The sequence below is a fragment of the Danio rerio genome, chromosome 3 (genome assembly GCF_049306965.1).
Source record: "Danio rerio strain Tuebingen ecotype United States chromosome 3, GRCz12tu, whole genome shotgun sequence".
In the NCBI taxonomy this organism is placed as follows: Eukaryota; Metazoa; Chordata; class Actinopteri; order Cypriniformes; family Danionidae; genus Danio; species Danio rerio.
In genome coordinates this window covers 31594544-31608199 of record NC_133178.1, presented here as the reverse complement: position 1 = coordinate 31608199, position 13656 = coordinate 31594544, and the positions used below count along the sequence as shown (strand labels likewise).

Sequence of the window (13656 nt, the reverse complement as noted above, 5' to 3'; positions counted from 1 at the left end):
TAATAATTTGGCAAATAATTCGACTACAGATGTCCATGTAGGTTAAACACCATCCCTTTCTCCTGTGTATTTTGACTGAAACTCGCGCGTGCCCAAATAGACACTCCCACACCCTCCCACTTTAGTTTCTCCGACACTCCCCCCTAAACAGAGCTGGACACCCCCACTTTTCTGACTTTTTCCAAAGAAGAGGTGTGAAAACACCCTGCTGAAACGAGGGGGTTTCATGGCCCTTTAAAATCTGTCATTTAGTTGCGAGTTCAGCAAGGAAATTTTCAAGATTTCAGGATTCCTCCATTATATTAGGACTTTGGTTTTGGATGAGCTGTCCTGGGGTATCGCAAACATGGCCGCAGAGTGAATAGACTTTCCTTGAAAGGAACTTTGCTTTCTCATACCTCAAACTTCCCAGGATTGGAGTCAAGGAGCTCCTGGCTGTTGGAAAGCAGCTGCCAGGCTTTAGCTCTGAGCGATGAGGGGATTCCTTTTCTGCAGCGCATTTTAACCTGCATCAGAAGCAAAGCATAACTCACCATTGTATCAACAATTATAAGGAAAGTATTTCCTAATTCAGAATAGAGTGCATTGTGTAAGCTTTTAAGTGAGAAACTGACCTTTTGAAAGCGTCGGGATACCCATTTGTCCCAGTTTCTGAACATGTCAAGCCATTTCATCTCCCTCTGTCTGGCCACAGCCACAGCGAGCTCTGCCTCACTACAACACAGAGGTCACAAGTACATAAACCACACAAAACACATAAACCTACTGGTAACACTTTTGATGGTCCAGTTGATATGTTGTTATGCTTCTTCAACAGACATTTAACTGACAATAAGAAATTTTGCAAGTACATGTAAACTAACACTAACCCTAAAAGTCTACTTATATAATCTAATTAGAATCATTTGGCATGTAGATGCAATCAACATAAATTCAACAAACAGACCATTAAAATAAAGTGCGACCAACGTAAAAGCTCCCACCCTGGCTCTGAGAGAAGGACGAACCTGAGACAAAAGGGTTTATACTTGAGCTTTCATATAGCTCAAGCAGTAAAGCATGGCACTAACAACAACAAGGTAGCTGGTTGGCAAGAAATGGCAAAATGTGCACCTTTAATTTGCGATATATCATAAAGATTTTATATAGATGCAATAATATAATATAATATAATAATAATATACAATAATTGATTTGAAAAGTGTTGTCGCTAAAGTAATAATGACTTATTAAAAAAAGAAAAAGCGTAGTGAATTCACAAAGCGAATGACACCAAAGGCAGAACCTCTAGTGTGATCTCTGAACATGAAGCTTACCTTATTTGCTTGTATAATCTGACAATTGCTTTGGCTTTTACTCCAAGATGATTTACATATTCCAGTTACTCTTAAACAAGCGAAAGACACAAAAAGCTTGCACACATATGAACGGCTGTTGAATGCTGAGAGTATTTGATTATATGCATAAAATGGTATTTTAATACTGCATTTCCCACACATCTCTAGTTTAAGTTTCAGATCAAATAAGCTAGATTAGCCTTGATGTTCACGCAAAAAACAATTGTTTTTGGAGAACATCACTGTATGCTCTGCTTGTTTTATAATAGTGTTCAATTTATTTTTCTGTTTTGAATATTGTTGAAATGAAATGACTTGCTGTATATTGAGGGGAAGTAATTTGTTTATAATGCTAGTAAACATTGTTTTATTCATAGCTATCGCAAGACCTCGGTTAAACGTCTCATCTGAAAGACGGCGCTCACCAAGCAGAATAGAGTCCCCTTCACCATACTGGGGCATTGGGACCCACACAGACCGCAGGTTGAGCACCCCCTGCTGGCCTCACTAACACCACTTCCAACAGTATCATAGCTCTCCCATGTGGTCTCCAATCCTGGTACTGACTGGGTGCAGCCCTGCTTAGCTTAAATGGGCAATTATGTGAGAGTTGCAGAGAGCTAGCTGCCGACTAAACTACAAGGTGGGGATTTAATGTTCAAAAAACAGAGAATGAAATGACCAGGCAAAGGATGCTTAGTCAGGCTAAGCACTTGCTAGGAGCACAAAGCCAATATTTACACTTTCTGACTCACTTCTAAATTAAACTTAAGATGTATAAAAACAAAACAAAAATAGCAGTGAGATCTAAATCTGACAGGCAGCACGCTGACCATATGAGAAGGCCTAATTTAAGGCTCTCTCACGCAGAAATTTTTTAAATAGCTGGACATGTGGTGGTTAATGCATTCATGCCGAACAAGAATAAAAAAAGGAAATGTTCAAATGCAAAAGAACAGTGTGATTGCCCATTTTAGCACAATTAGTCAGTACAAGAGGCACAGCAGAGACAGTCGAGGGAAGAGAGAGACTAAAAGTGAGACAGTCAGTGCTCTCTGACTCAAATGAGACCTCTCAGCACAATCTGAGTCACTCACAACAAACACATGAAGGACACAGAAAAAGAGCGAGCAACACTGACACAGGAAAGCAGCCCCAACTGTTTAGCCTGCTCTCAGTCATAGGTGTGAATTATTCATTTCCTACCAGCACACATCACATCAGGGGCCTGGCAATTAACCTATAATTCACTTTCATTCTGAATCGACCTGCTCTGATTTATCCAACCAACATTTGAGTCACAGAGATGACTGTGAATATTGATTTTTGTCAACATGTTCCGTTTCAATATTTTGTTTACTCCTGACATTTTCAATATAAATGTTGATTCAATCGTTCATGAATATCTTAAACTCTACTTTAAAAATAATCAATGCCTGTGACTCTAAATGTTTTGCCCTATATGAAAAATTACAATTTAACAGTGTTAACACATCTTCGTAAAACATTTAAAAATCAGACACCTCTAAGAGAATGCATTTAATTAATTAAGAGTTTTGAAGATGAATGAAAGTCTTGCAGGTTGGCAATAATGTGAGGGTGAGTAATTACAGGATAATCATTTTTGGGTGATTAACTCTTTAATGATTAAAGGATGACTGATATATGATGACTAATATACTATAGATGTCAATAGTGCCGTGTCACACAGCCAACTGGTGCACGTGTGTGTCCATGTGAGCAAATAGTTTATTTTTTCTCTTCCTAATTTTGCACAGGATACTGTGTAGACCAGTGGTTTCCAACATTTTATAACCTGCCCTCTAAATCAAATACAGCCTCCCTGAAATGTTTTAATGAACCCGCTATTTGTGGCAGGTTAGTAACTTGTACAGGAGAAGTCTTCACATAAACTGCCAATGATGTGAATAACTATAAAATGACACGACAGATCACAAAGCGAAGAGAGATTCAGGATAAATCTCAATGCCATAAGCTGATAGACCGTCAGCGAATCAATCAGGAAGCAGGCAGAGAGCGTTCAGACTAGAGCTGCGGAGGAGAGATTGTTTTACCTATTTAGATTTGGTCCTGATCCTGCACAATGTCTGTGTAAAAATGCACATATACACCTTGTTGATTGTAACTATATTAAGATTCAGATAATGAATGAGCATGGCAAAATACAACACAACATCACAAATGTTTAGTTGCTGCACCGTTCTGTTTCTCCAAGCACAATATTGGACCGTTTGTATTAAACAAAATATCATCCATGCTTAATAGACCTATAGCCCTGTCAATTTAGTAATCGATTAATCTTTACTCATGACAATTAAGTTTTCGAATATAATAATATTAATATTTAAAAATAATAAATAAAAATGTAGTGGTTACCTTATGTCGTGGCCATACAACCACCCAGGTTTGCATCATCTTCTAATTATTCAAATCCTTTTATTGAGTCTTGTTTACATGCGTAACTAATGCCGAGTTCAGACTGCATGATTTTAGCACCGATTTTCTGTGAGATATTTGACATGCTAAACATCTGGACCTGTTGCTGATTCAAAATCATGCCATGTGAAATGAGTTCTGGTTGAAAAATTACAGTGCCGATTAACTTCAGCGAGAAGGTTGGAGAGAAGTTAAAAATGCTTCTTTTCAGTCCAAGTTATTTAGACTCACAAAATAAAGGAAAAACTAGAGTAAATATGGCAGGAACTGAGCAATACCACAACCGGGTCAAAAACGAAAAAAAGTTTAGTGGAAAATGCTAATCCTCTTCAAACACCCGGTAGGCAAAATATGTACATTTTTCACCCCACTAAAGGTGAAACTACATAATCTTTCTCATTATGTAGTTAATAACGAAAGATATCCTATGTAACTTGACCTCGCATTGTTCCCATTTCACTTCTCGTGCGTTTGGGCGCAAGACGTAGTTTGTGGATGAAGAGACAAAGATGTTGAAACATCTGTGACGCAACTACATTAAAAATCCTGCAGTCTGAACTTGACATTAGTAATACTAAAATCAAATGTCATATGCACTAAAAGAAAATTAGGAATTTGAATTAAGTTGACAAGCAAGTCGAAAAGAACATTTTCAAAATGTTTGCAGCAAATGGAAGAGTTTATCCATTTTGAAACAGTTTTTTTACACATTTAAATTTTGAAGTGGTTTGGCCTTGCTCTCTTTACTTGTAAGTAGGCCCACATGGAATCTGCTCGTGCAGAAATCTGTAGATTTCCAGTTTTTTAGCCCATGGAGTAAATTTATATTCATTCCGTTTCAGTAATATTATTAACAAATATGAAAATGTTCAAATGATTGATTTACAAAAAGTTTGTAAAGTCACATTTCTGTCTGTTAGTAGATATATATTATGAGAGACTTGCTTTGTTTACCAAATAAGTGGCTCTAACTGGATTTGCATTGTAAACGTTAATTAAAAGTTAAAAATATATATATTTTATTTAATATAGTATATTTATATATATTATACATAATAAATTTATAAATTACGTTTTTAGTTATGATACTCTAAAAAATAGCAAGAAATGTCTGCAGATTCTGTCTGGTCCTAGTAATAAGGAAACCACACAAAGAAGATGTAAGAATGTAGTTTTGTGCCCTTCAGTTCACACACACACACACACACACACTCACTTGGTCTCACTGTACTGCGCTCCTCCCAGGAAGCCGTATTTATCAGTTTTCCTCACTGGACCGTTGATCTCAGAGTCTGAGCCAATGGAGCTGCCGTCCTCGCCGAGCCCCGACAGAGACTCCAGTGTGCCTGACATGAGGCTGGCAGACTCCAGGTAGCTGAGCGTGTCTGGGGCCGGTCGTCTGTATGTAGAGGGCAGACCCAATGACCCAGCAGACTCATGCACCAGTACTGCTGGAGGTTCAGCTCTGGAGGGTGTGCAGGGGAGTTCATGAGTCATCATGGTGGTGCTTGGAGTGTTGGGTTCGGGCTCCGGGACTGCTTGTGCTTCTGTTTGCCTGGAGTCTTGCGAAGAGAGGGCCGGGTTGGAGTTGGGAAGGGGAGGAGGTGTAGATTGAGGAGGAATGTCTATGGGGGGAGCGGGACTGGAAGTCTGGCTGACTTGAACATTGGGATAGAGATTAGGACTGGGATTAAGTTCAGGCGATGGCGGCATCTGTTGCTCCTGCTCTGAGCTCTGCGATTCAGCGTGCTGCTCAACCAAATCATCTTTCCCATTAGTTTCTCCTTGTGTAGCAGCGAGTACCTCTGCTGGCGGACCAGCAGTGCTCTTAGTTCCCACTGAAGAGGATGAGGTACTGTTTTGGCCAGGTGTGCTCTCCCAAGATGAAGAATTTCTTCCACCTGTCTGTAATGTAGGGTTTCCCATCACGGCTCGATCACCATAGAGAGAGGATTTTGGGATGGGAGTTTCTGAGGGGAGAGGCTGTGGGCTGGAGGGAGCAGGCACTGGTTGTTCACCCATACCAGGAGGGGAGGGAGTGATGGTGGTGATTTCAGCCATAGCTTCTGCTCCTCAGTAATACGGCTGATCAAAAGAAGAAAAAACACAACAATCACAAGCCTGACATTACATTTTCCTTTTAAATAAAATAAATGAGGGGAAATATATTGAAGTGTATGCATGTAGTGGGAGACAATGCATTAATCTAAATCCTAAAAAACAAGAAAGAAAAACTATTTAAAATAATTTTGTCACTTATGAGAAAAATGATACCAAAAAATTATTGACAAACTGTATTTGCATTAGAAGTCTACTGAGCAAAAGTCTACACATTTCTTATTCGCTTACAGAAACTGTGACAAGTTTAAATAAACTTGGAAAAAAAAAAATCTCCTATGATCCCTTGGGTTACTTTTATATGTTCACAAATACTGTAAACAGTCATTTGAAAAACACTATCAAAGTTCCAAATAACAGTTTTCACCTTTAATATACATTTTAAATAAATAATAATGCAGCCTTCCAATTGCATGTCTTACTGTAAAACAAATGTCAAAACAAACTGAATGCATCCTTGCTGAATATGTTAAATAAGTATCAATACATTTTATATGTAACTAAATATTCCTTTTTGAAACAAGATATAAAAAAAACATACTGGCCCTAAACTTTAAATGTACCACTGTTTCATAGGTAAGATGATTTTTCTATACATATGTTATGCATATATACATACAAATTTACATGCATATATTTTAATTATTTGTCTAACCCTGAACTGATTTTTACAAATTATATATATATCATATGCATTTATCATATTTCATTTGTAAATGTGAGCTTGGGCTGCACAATATATCTTTTTAGCATGGATATCGCAATAAATATGTCTGCAATAGTCACATCGCAGGACATGCAATGTTAAGTTGGGATTATAGCTAATCAACACTTGAGAGTACATGAGAATTGTGAAGTCATTGAAAAGTATAACCGCAACATTGAATCTTTATCATTTGCATGTGTTTTAAAGGCTTTTCAGGAGTGTTTAAGACATTCAGGCACAATAACGTATAACATTGAAATGTCTATGAAGAATACATTTACCGAATAATTATAATGATTATTTTATTTTTTTAATTTCTGTAGATAAATAACGCTTCATTCTCTGAAAAACCATAAGGCAATGTTTCTTTTACTTGTTTATTTGCTCTATTGTAATTATTCTTGCTTGCAATGTTGTTTGTTTTTATACATGACCCTTACAAAATCAACCAGTTCACTCTAAATTAATCTTTTTTTCCACTAAAATTGAGTTATTCAAGCTAGTGAAGTTGTATTTATGTTGCATTATTTAATCGCATAAAAACTAAATATTGCAATGTCAGATTTTTCCAAAATCATGCAGCCCTAGTGTGTACTCAAAAGGTGCCAATTATGGGACAAAGCAGTTCAATTTGACACCCAAACGATGAGTGATGCTTTCTTAAGATTCTCTTTTCAGTCTAGGTAACATAATGACAAACAAGATAACTTATGCATGGTTTTAACAAGAGTTACAACCATTTACCCTTTTGTACAAAAAAAACTAATTAATTAATATACAACCATTTTAATGACAAGATTCAAATGTCTCTTTAAATTAGGAAGTGCATTAAACAAAGGTTTTAACAATTTGGCATAACGCACTGCCTGTAAACATATCCTAAAGGGTAGGACACATCAGACTAGAGGACCTTTGTACTGCTTGGTTAACACAAGGTTGAACTTGTTTGACAAAGTCATAAATTAGATGCAATTAACCTTCAATTACTTGTCTAAGTGTATGGCAACGCTAGTCGATGCAGGTCCAGTGTAGGTGGAGAGTAAAGGAACAGGGCATCACTGCTTCCTCTTTTACTAAAATCTGACTCTTCTTCTTCCGCATGATCTATAAATAAACATGTCCGAGTACACATGCTTGCAGGACATAAAAAGGAAGTGGTTCCTTCACAAAAGCATTGTGGTGACTAAATATCTGACACGCCTGTGAAGACAAAATGCTATCTAGGCAGAATGCTCACTAGGTTTTGACATTTACCATGTGCTGTCAAACTGGGATGTCTAAAAACTGATGAAATACCAGCAAAATATTAAAATGTAAGGGTGTGTAAGAAAGCATTAACCAATGCATCTTCAAAGAAACAAAAGAAGAAAAATGTATAAAAGTTTAGAAACACAAGTGTGTGTAAATGAAGAGGAAATCTAATTTTGGGGTGAGCTGTCCCTTTAAACCATGGGTCTCAAACTCGATTCCTGGAGGGCCGCAGCTCTGCAAAGTTTTGCTCCAAACCCTAATCAAACACACCTCATCTAGTAGTGTTTAGTAGTCTTGAACTCCTTGATTAGTTGTATTAGCTGTGTTTGATTATGGTTGGAGCTGCGCAGACTGTGCAGAGCTGCGGCCCTCCGGGAGTTGAGTTTGAGACCTATGCTTTAAATTAAATTTAGTACTATAAATTAGGGCTGGGCGATATGGCAAAAATGCAATCTCAATATTTATTTTCCATATTGAATGATAATAACAATAAATATTTTTATATAAGTTGTTAATGCTTCCAGACTTAAGATTATTCCAACAATGACACAATGAAGCCACAAAAATTAGAGGATTTATTAACTACTAGCATAACATATTTTCGGTCAATAAACTTTCAGTGGCCAAAAATTCAGTACATCTTTAATAACACATTTTTAGATTCCCATTGTTGCACATTTCTGCGGTGTGATTAGCTCTTGGATCAATATAGAGTATTAAAGTCCAGAGCTTATTGAAATAACTTTTATCACAATTTAATATAATATCGTTTATCGTCCCAGCCCTACTATAAAGTATTCAGTTATCGATACAGTAATTTCATAGTTCATTTTGTGAATATAAATAAATGTTATAATACTTACATTATATAAATTATATTATATTTAAACCTAAATATAAATAACTATTTATGCTTAACAATACAACAATTAAAACAATCAAACCATACTAAAACTCATAAACATGTCTTGGTCGAAATAAATCCTCATAAGATTTTAATAAAATGCCATTTATCGACTTTTATGTCATTAAATTTGTGATGATAAAACTCACTTATGTGTACATATGAGCCTATTCTGTAGTTCTAAAATACCCAACATCAGTATTGTGACATATTTCCCTGTTTGCACACTATTTATATCCACTGTTCTAGTCTGTGTTTTAGTTTAAAACAAGTAGTGTGTTCAAACATTAAATTAGACTTAAAGTCAGTTAATGCCTTTATTTAACTAAAAACAACTTCATGCAATTAGGGGTGTGGCTTTTAGACACAGACGACTAACAAAACTTTATGAAGATGAATGAGTACAAAGTGTGTAAGTGCAGTGTGAATAGAGGGTGTTGTTTAATTTCAGCATTCCTCCTCAACATCTCATACTCACAGGAAACTATTGGTTGAGTTGACTTTATTGGTACCTGTAAGTAGATTCTTTTTGCAGCAAAGTATGGCATTTGATGCAAACAATTAAATTACAGATAAACACATACAAAAGTACCTTATAAAATATTATAATTTATCCAGAGCGACAATAGATGTTGGAACAAAGCTATTCCTGTATTGTTTTGTCCTACTAAAAAGCATCTGAAACCTTCGACCCAAAGGGAGCAGGGTAAACTTCCCAGACAGAGGATGAGAGCTACAGCTACTAGTATTTTGGGCAATCCGTAAAAGCTGCCTACTATACAGTGATTCATTGGTCAGATGTGATTCGCCAATCAACCTGCTTGACCATCTAAAAACCTGGCTCAGTCTACTTCTGTATTCAAGGGACAGACTTCAAACCATGCCATCAGAGCGAAAGATAGAATAGATGTAATAAAAGCAGCTGAATGATTAAAGCCAAGACGTCTTCAATACCATTCCAGAGTGATTTCATGAGGACTTTAAAGTAATATATTACTCATTCCGACAAGCAAAAGCTCTACATAGTTACTTTATAGCCAGTTCAATCAGCCAGTGAATTGTTAAAATGTTTGGACCAATTAAAAGCTCAAATCATTCCAGTTGATTTTGTGACTCGGTTCAACAAATCAGTTAAAAGATCCGACTCAAGTGGACAATACGTCCAGGAATCGGACAATGCCAGTTTGTGGGACTCCACCCATACACATGAACTGTGCTCGTTCCGGGTGACCAAGACTTTTATCCTATCCTAATATCCCCAGCGTGGACATGAAAGAGATGTAAACAAACGACACATGCAAACAGCCAATGTGGGGTTTTAAAAGGGCATGTGTGAAAACGTGAGAGCTGTCAACTGTTGTGATCGACCACATGTGAAGTAACTGGGCATTACACTGCTGAGTACCGGGGGTAACCTTAATTTATAAAAGTACAAGAGAACTAGATCACGCTCTTAAGCACAAGACTGAAGTCAAAAAACACCCTAGCAAGGTCAAAAAGTGAGCAGACACCACCTGAGACTTCTTAACCCACAGGAGACGCTGGATTTGTGACTGCCAAGTTTAACCTAAAGCTGTTAATCGTGCTGTCCGATCTGTCATGCAACAGCCCCTTAACAACACAAATGTGACTTTATTATACAGAGGATTAGCATTCAGTCCATGGTACATGTGGTGATTAGAAAACGGGGATGCTTGTAATTGTGATGTACACTTTTGGCAGGTGAAACTGGCCTGCTAACTCGCTAGCTCATGCCTACAGCACCCAGTGCGGTCGATGAGCTCAACTTCCCGCTTTACGGCAGAAGAAATGGTGTTGTTTAGTGTGTTCGTCGGTTACATCGCATCTGTCAATTCTGAGAGAAGATAACAGAGAGTGTGCAGACTCACCGCAGCTGAGGGATCTGTCCGTCCGACCCGGGGGGGCTCCTATTCGCTCCGGTTATCGTGACCCCCCCGCCGCCACCGATGAACGGATGTAAGAAGCGAGGGAGGCAGGCCGCTGGTAACGTTAAGCCTCTGGGACGATGAAGAACTTGGAATGATGAACCTAAAAGTGCGGTTATGGGTCTGTGTGTGGCGGGTGGTGTGTTGCTGAGCTAACGGCGTTAGCTAAACACTGCCGCTCTGCACTGGCTTCCCTCTCATCCACGCGCAAACAGATCCGTTTCACTGTTGGCATTGAGTTTTGCGGTGCGTTTTAAAAATGTCAAGGAACCTCCATAAAATATGACTTGGGCCGCATCACTGGAAAAGATAAACACGGCCCTACATCTCGCCGTGTCCGCATTTCCTACAACCAACTGAGTGACAGCGACGTGCGCGCACCCGACTCACAACGCGCAGTACGTCAGTGTCGACTGACGTACTGACGTCCAGTCGATCCAGCCATCGCTTTTGTATGGAGTTTAAAGTTCCCCTAAAATAAATTATATATTACATAAAATGAATATATGTATGACTATATGAATATTTACAATATTACTCATAATAATTACATGATTTAATTCGCATTTTAAATAAATAAACAGGCATTCTAACATTCTATGAAATGAATCGACTGTCACATATGTATGGAAGCCCAAAGCATACTGTTGTTGTTATTTACAGCATGCTTTGTATGAAGCCAGATGAGTCTCAGAAATAATACATCTGCAGAAATAAACCTCATAGGCTACATGCACTGCACAATTCACATAGACAAAATCCAATTCGTTAATTCAAACCACAACTTGTGAATTCACAATAGAAATCATAAATTTTTCTTCAATGAATTAGAGTTGTGCATGTATGAATTGTGTTTTGAATTTACAAATTGGATTTGTGTATTTACAAACTGTGTTTTTTAATTCATGATTTAAATTTTTTTAAAAGTGAATTATGAATTGTAAGCAGAGATGTATAAAGTACTAGAGACCCGTACTTAAGTAAAAGTACAAGTGCTCTATCAAAAAGTGACTTGAGTAGAAGTAGAAGTGCTCTTTAATCACCATACTTAAGTGGAAGTACAAAAGTATTCAACATTTTTAGTACTTAAGTATTGCAAGTAGTTTATTTCAAAATTTACTACTCAAGTACTGAAAGTAAAAGTACAAGTATTGTGTAATGTAGTTATTAAAGAAGGCAGTCAAAAGACATCATATTGTTTTGTTTATTTTAAATATCTTTGGGGCACTTGATTAAGCAGAATGAAAAGAAACATGGCTTATGATACTGTTTTTCTCTCTAAATAATTTCTATGGTACAAGAACTCACATCGTCAGGCTCTTTTACCAGAAAATCACTTCACTGATGAGATAATTCAGCATGTTCATTCATACTCTCTCTCTCTCTCTCTCTCTTTTACACACACATACACACACACACCTAAATGTACACTCTCACACATTCATACACTCTCACACACAGTTCTCTCTCTATCTCTCTCTCACACACACACGCACACACACACACACACACACACACACACATTTTTGTGAATTGTGGGGACATTACATAGGTTACAATTGTTTTTATACTCTACAAACTATACTTTTGAATGCTCTAACCCCAAATCCAATCTCTAAACCCAACCCTTACAGGAAATTATGTGTAGTTTTACTTTCTGAAAATAAAAAAATATTTAGTGTGATTGAATTTTATACATAATGTACACATAATTCACCATCTCCTCCTAACATCTGTGTAATACCGATGTTGTTATACATATACATGGGCACACACACACACAAACACGAAAATACACTCTTTTACACTCTCATACACTCTCTCTCTCTCTCACACACACACACAGACGCACACACAGGTACAATCACACTGTTTCTCTCGTACATGCATTATTCACTCACACACACTCACACTTTGGTAGTTTTGAAGTTTAATTGGTTAATACCACAATAAACAGGAGTTTTGTCTTCTGGAAGCAGTCGTGAAACTAAACTAAACAAGCAAACTAAATCCTGTTGCACTAATTCACTTGATTTTGATTTTATTGTAAAAAAAAAAGAAAAGAAAAACAGGAAAGCGTGTATAGTACTGTGTTAAAAGAAAATCTAAAATACTTTATGGCTTATGGCTATGGTTTAGTATAAATTTTTTTAATTTTGATTATGTTTTTAATTCAATTGGTCTGGCACTTCATATGTTCTGTAGTATATTTATTAATTCTGGTACTTTTACCATAAACCAACTTCTTAACCAGTTGGTAGAGGCTGATATTTTAGAAATTATGGGATGTGTTGAGAAAAAAATGCATTGACTGTGTTAAATAGCGACATTATGAGTTAAGAAATGCAATAAAAAAATCTATTGCTTTTGTCTTGGTGTGACAGTTATAGGGTTATTTTTAATACAATTTTGTTCTTTAATACAGCAGTCAGATATATGAACCCTACTCATAATTTGACCTGCTTAAAGAAAGCACTCTTTCTGAATGTATCAAACAAAACTCATGCACAGAAGACAGCATGAGCATTTACAGCTAATAAACTCATGTCAATATTATACCGCCTGCTTTTTGAGCGCTGACAGGCGAGGTCTTATGATGATTGGTTATTATCTTCATCTGCTCAACAGAAAGGGCTTTAGAAATTAAGCGCTGTTCACCCATGGCGGGAAGAATACGCGGTTATCACAGGTAATAGACAAAGTGGAGAAAACTTGAACATCAGACACGCTCGTGTCTGGATGGATCGACAGCTTTAACAGCCAAGAAAAGAGGGAAAGTTACCTTACAAACAGGCCAGCGGGTCAAATGTCCAAAGTGAGAAAGAGAGAGGCAGAGGTGAAGTTTTACAACATTTCTCCCTAATAGTAAATTAGCGGCTCGTGTGCCGCCTTCACTCGCGCCTCCGTCCTCCGCCATAGTATTGCGACATCGCGCAT

The 13656-nt window shown here is 37.3% G+C and overlaps 1 protein-coding gene across 4 annotated transcripts in view; it reads right to left on the bottom strand.

Annotated features, from left to right (window-relative positions):
• The window catches only part of tbc1d10b (TBC1 domain family, member 10b), a 26151-nt gene extending 12495 nt beyond the window's left edge, over nt 1–13656 (bottom strand). The window contains exons 1-5 of one of the 4 annotated variants that reach the window (XM_068217079.2): nt 13502–13656; nt 5011–5879; nt 3413–3445; nt 615–714; nt 399–506 (exon numbers count right to left, since the gene is read on the bottom strand). In XM_068217079.2, coding sequence (XP_068073180.1) covers nt 399–506; nt 615–714; nt 3413–3445; nt 5011–5855 — 1086 coding nt within the window. In that variant the 5' untranslated portion in view covers nt 5856–5879; nt 13502–13656. Of the gene's footprint in view, nt 1–398; nt 507–614; nt 715–3412; nt 3446–5010; nt 5880–10662; nt 11127–13501 lie in introns of those variants that run through there. The other 3 variants (NM_001365255.1, XM_073941396.1, NM_001365256.1) reach the window with 3 other exon arrangements.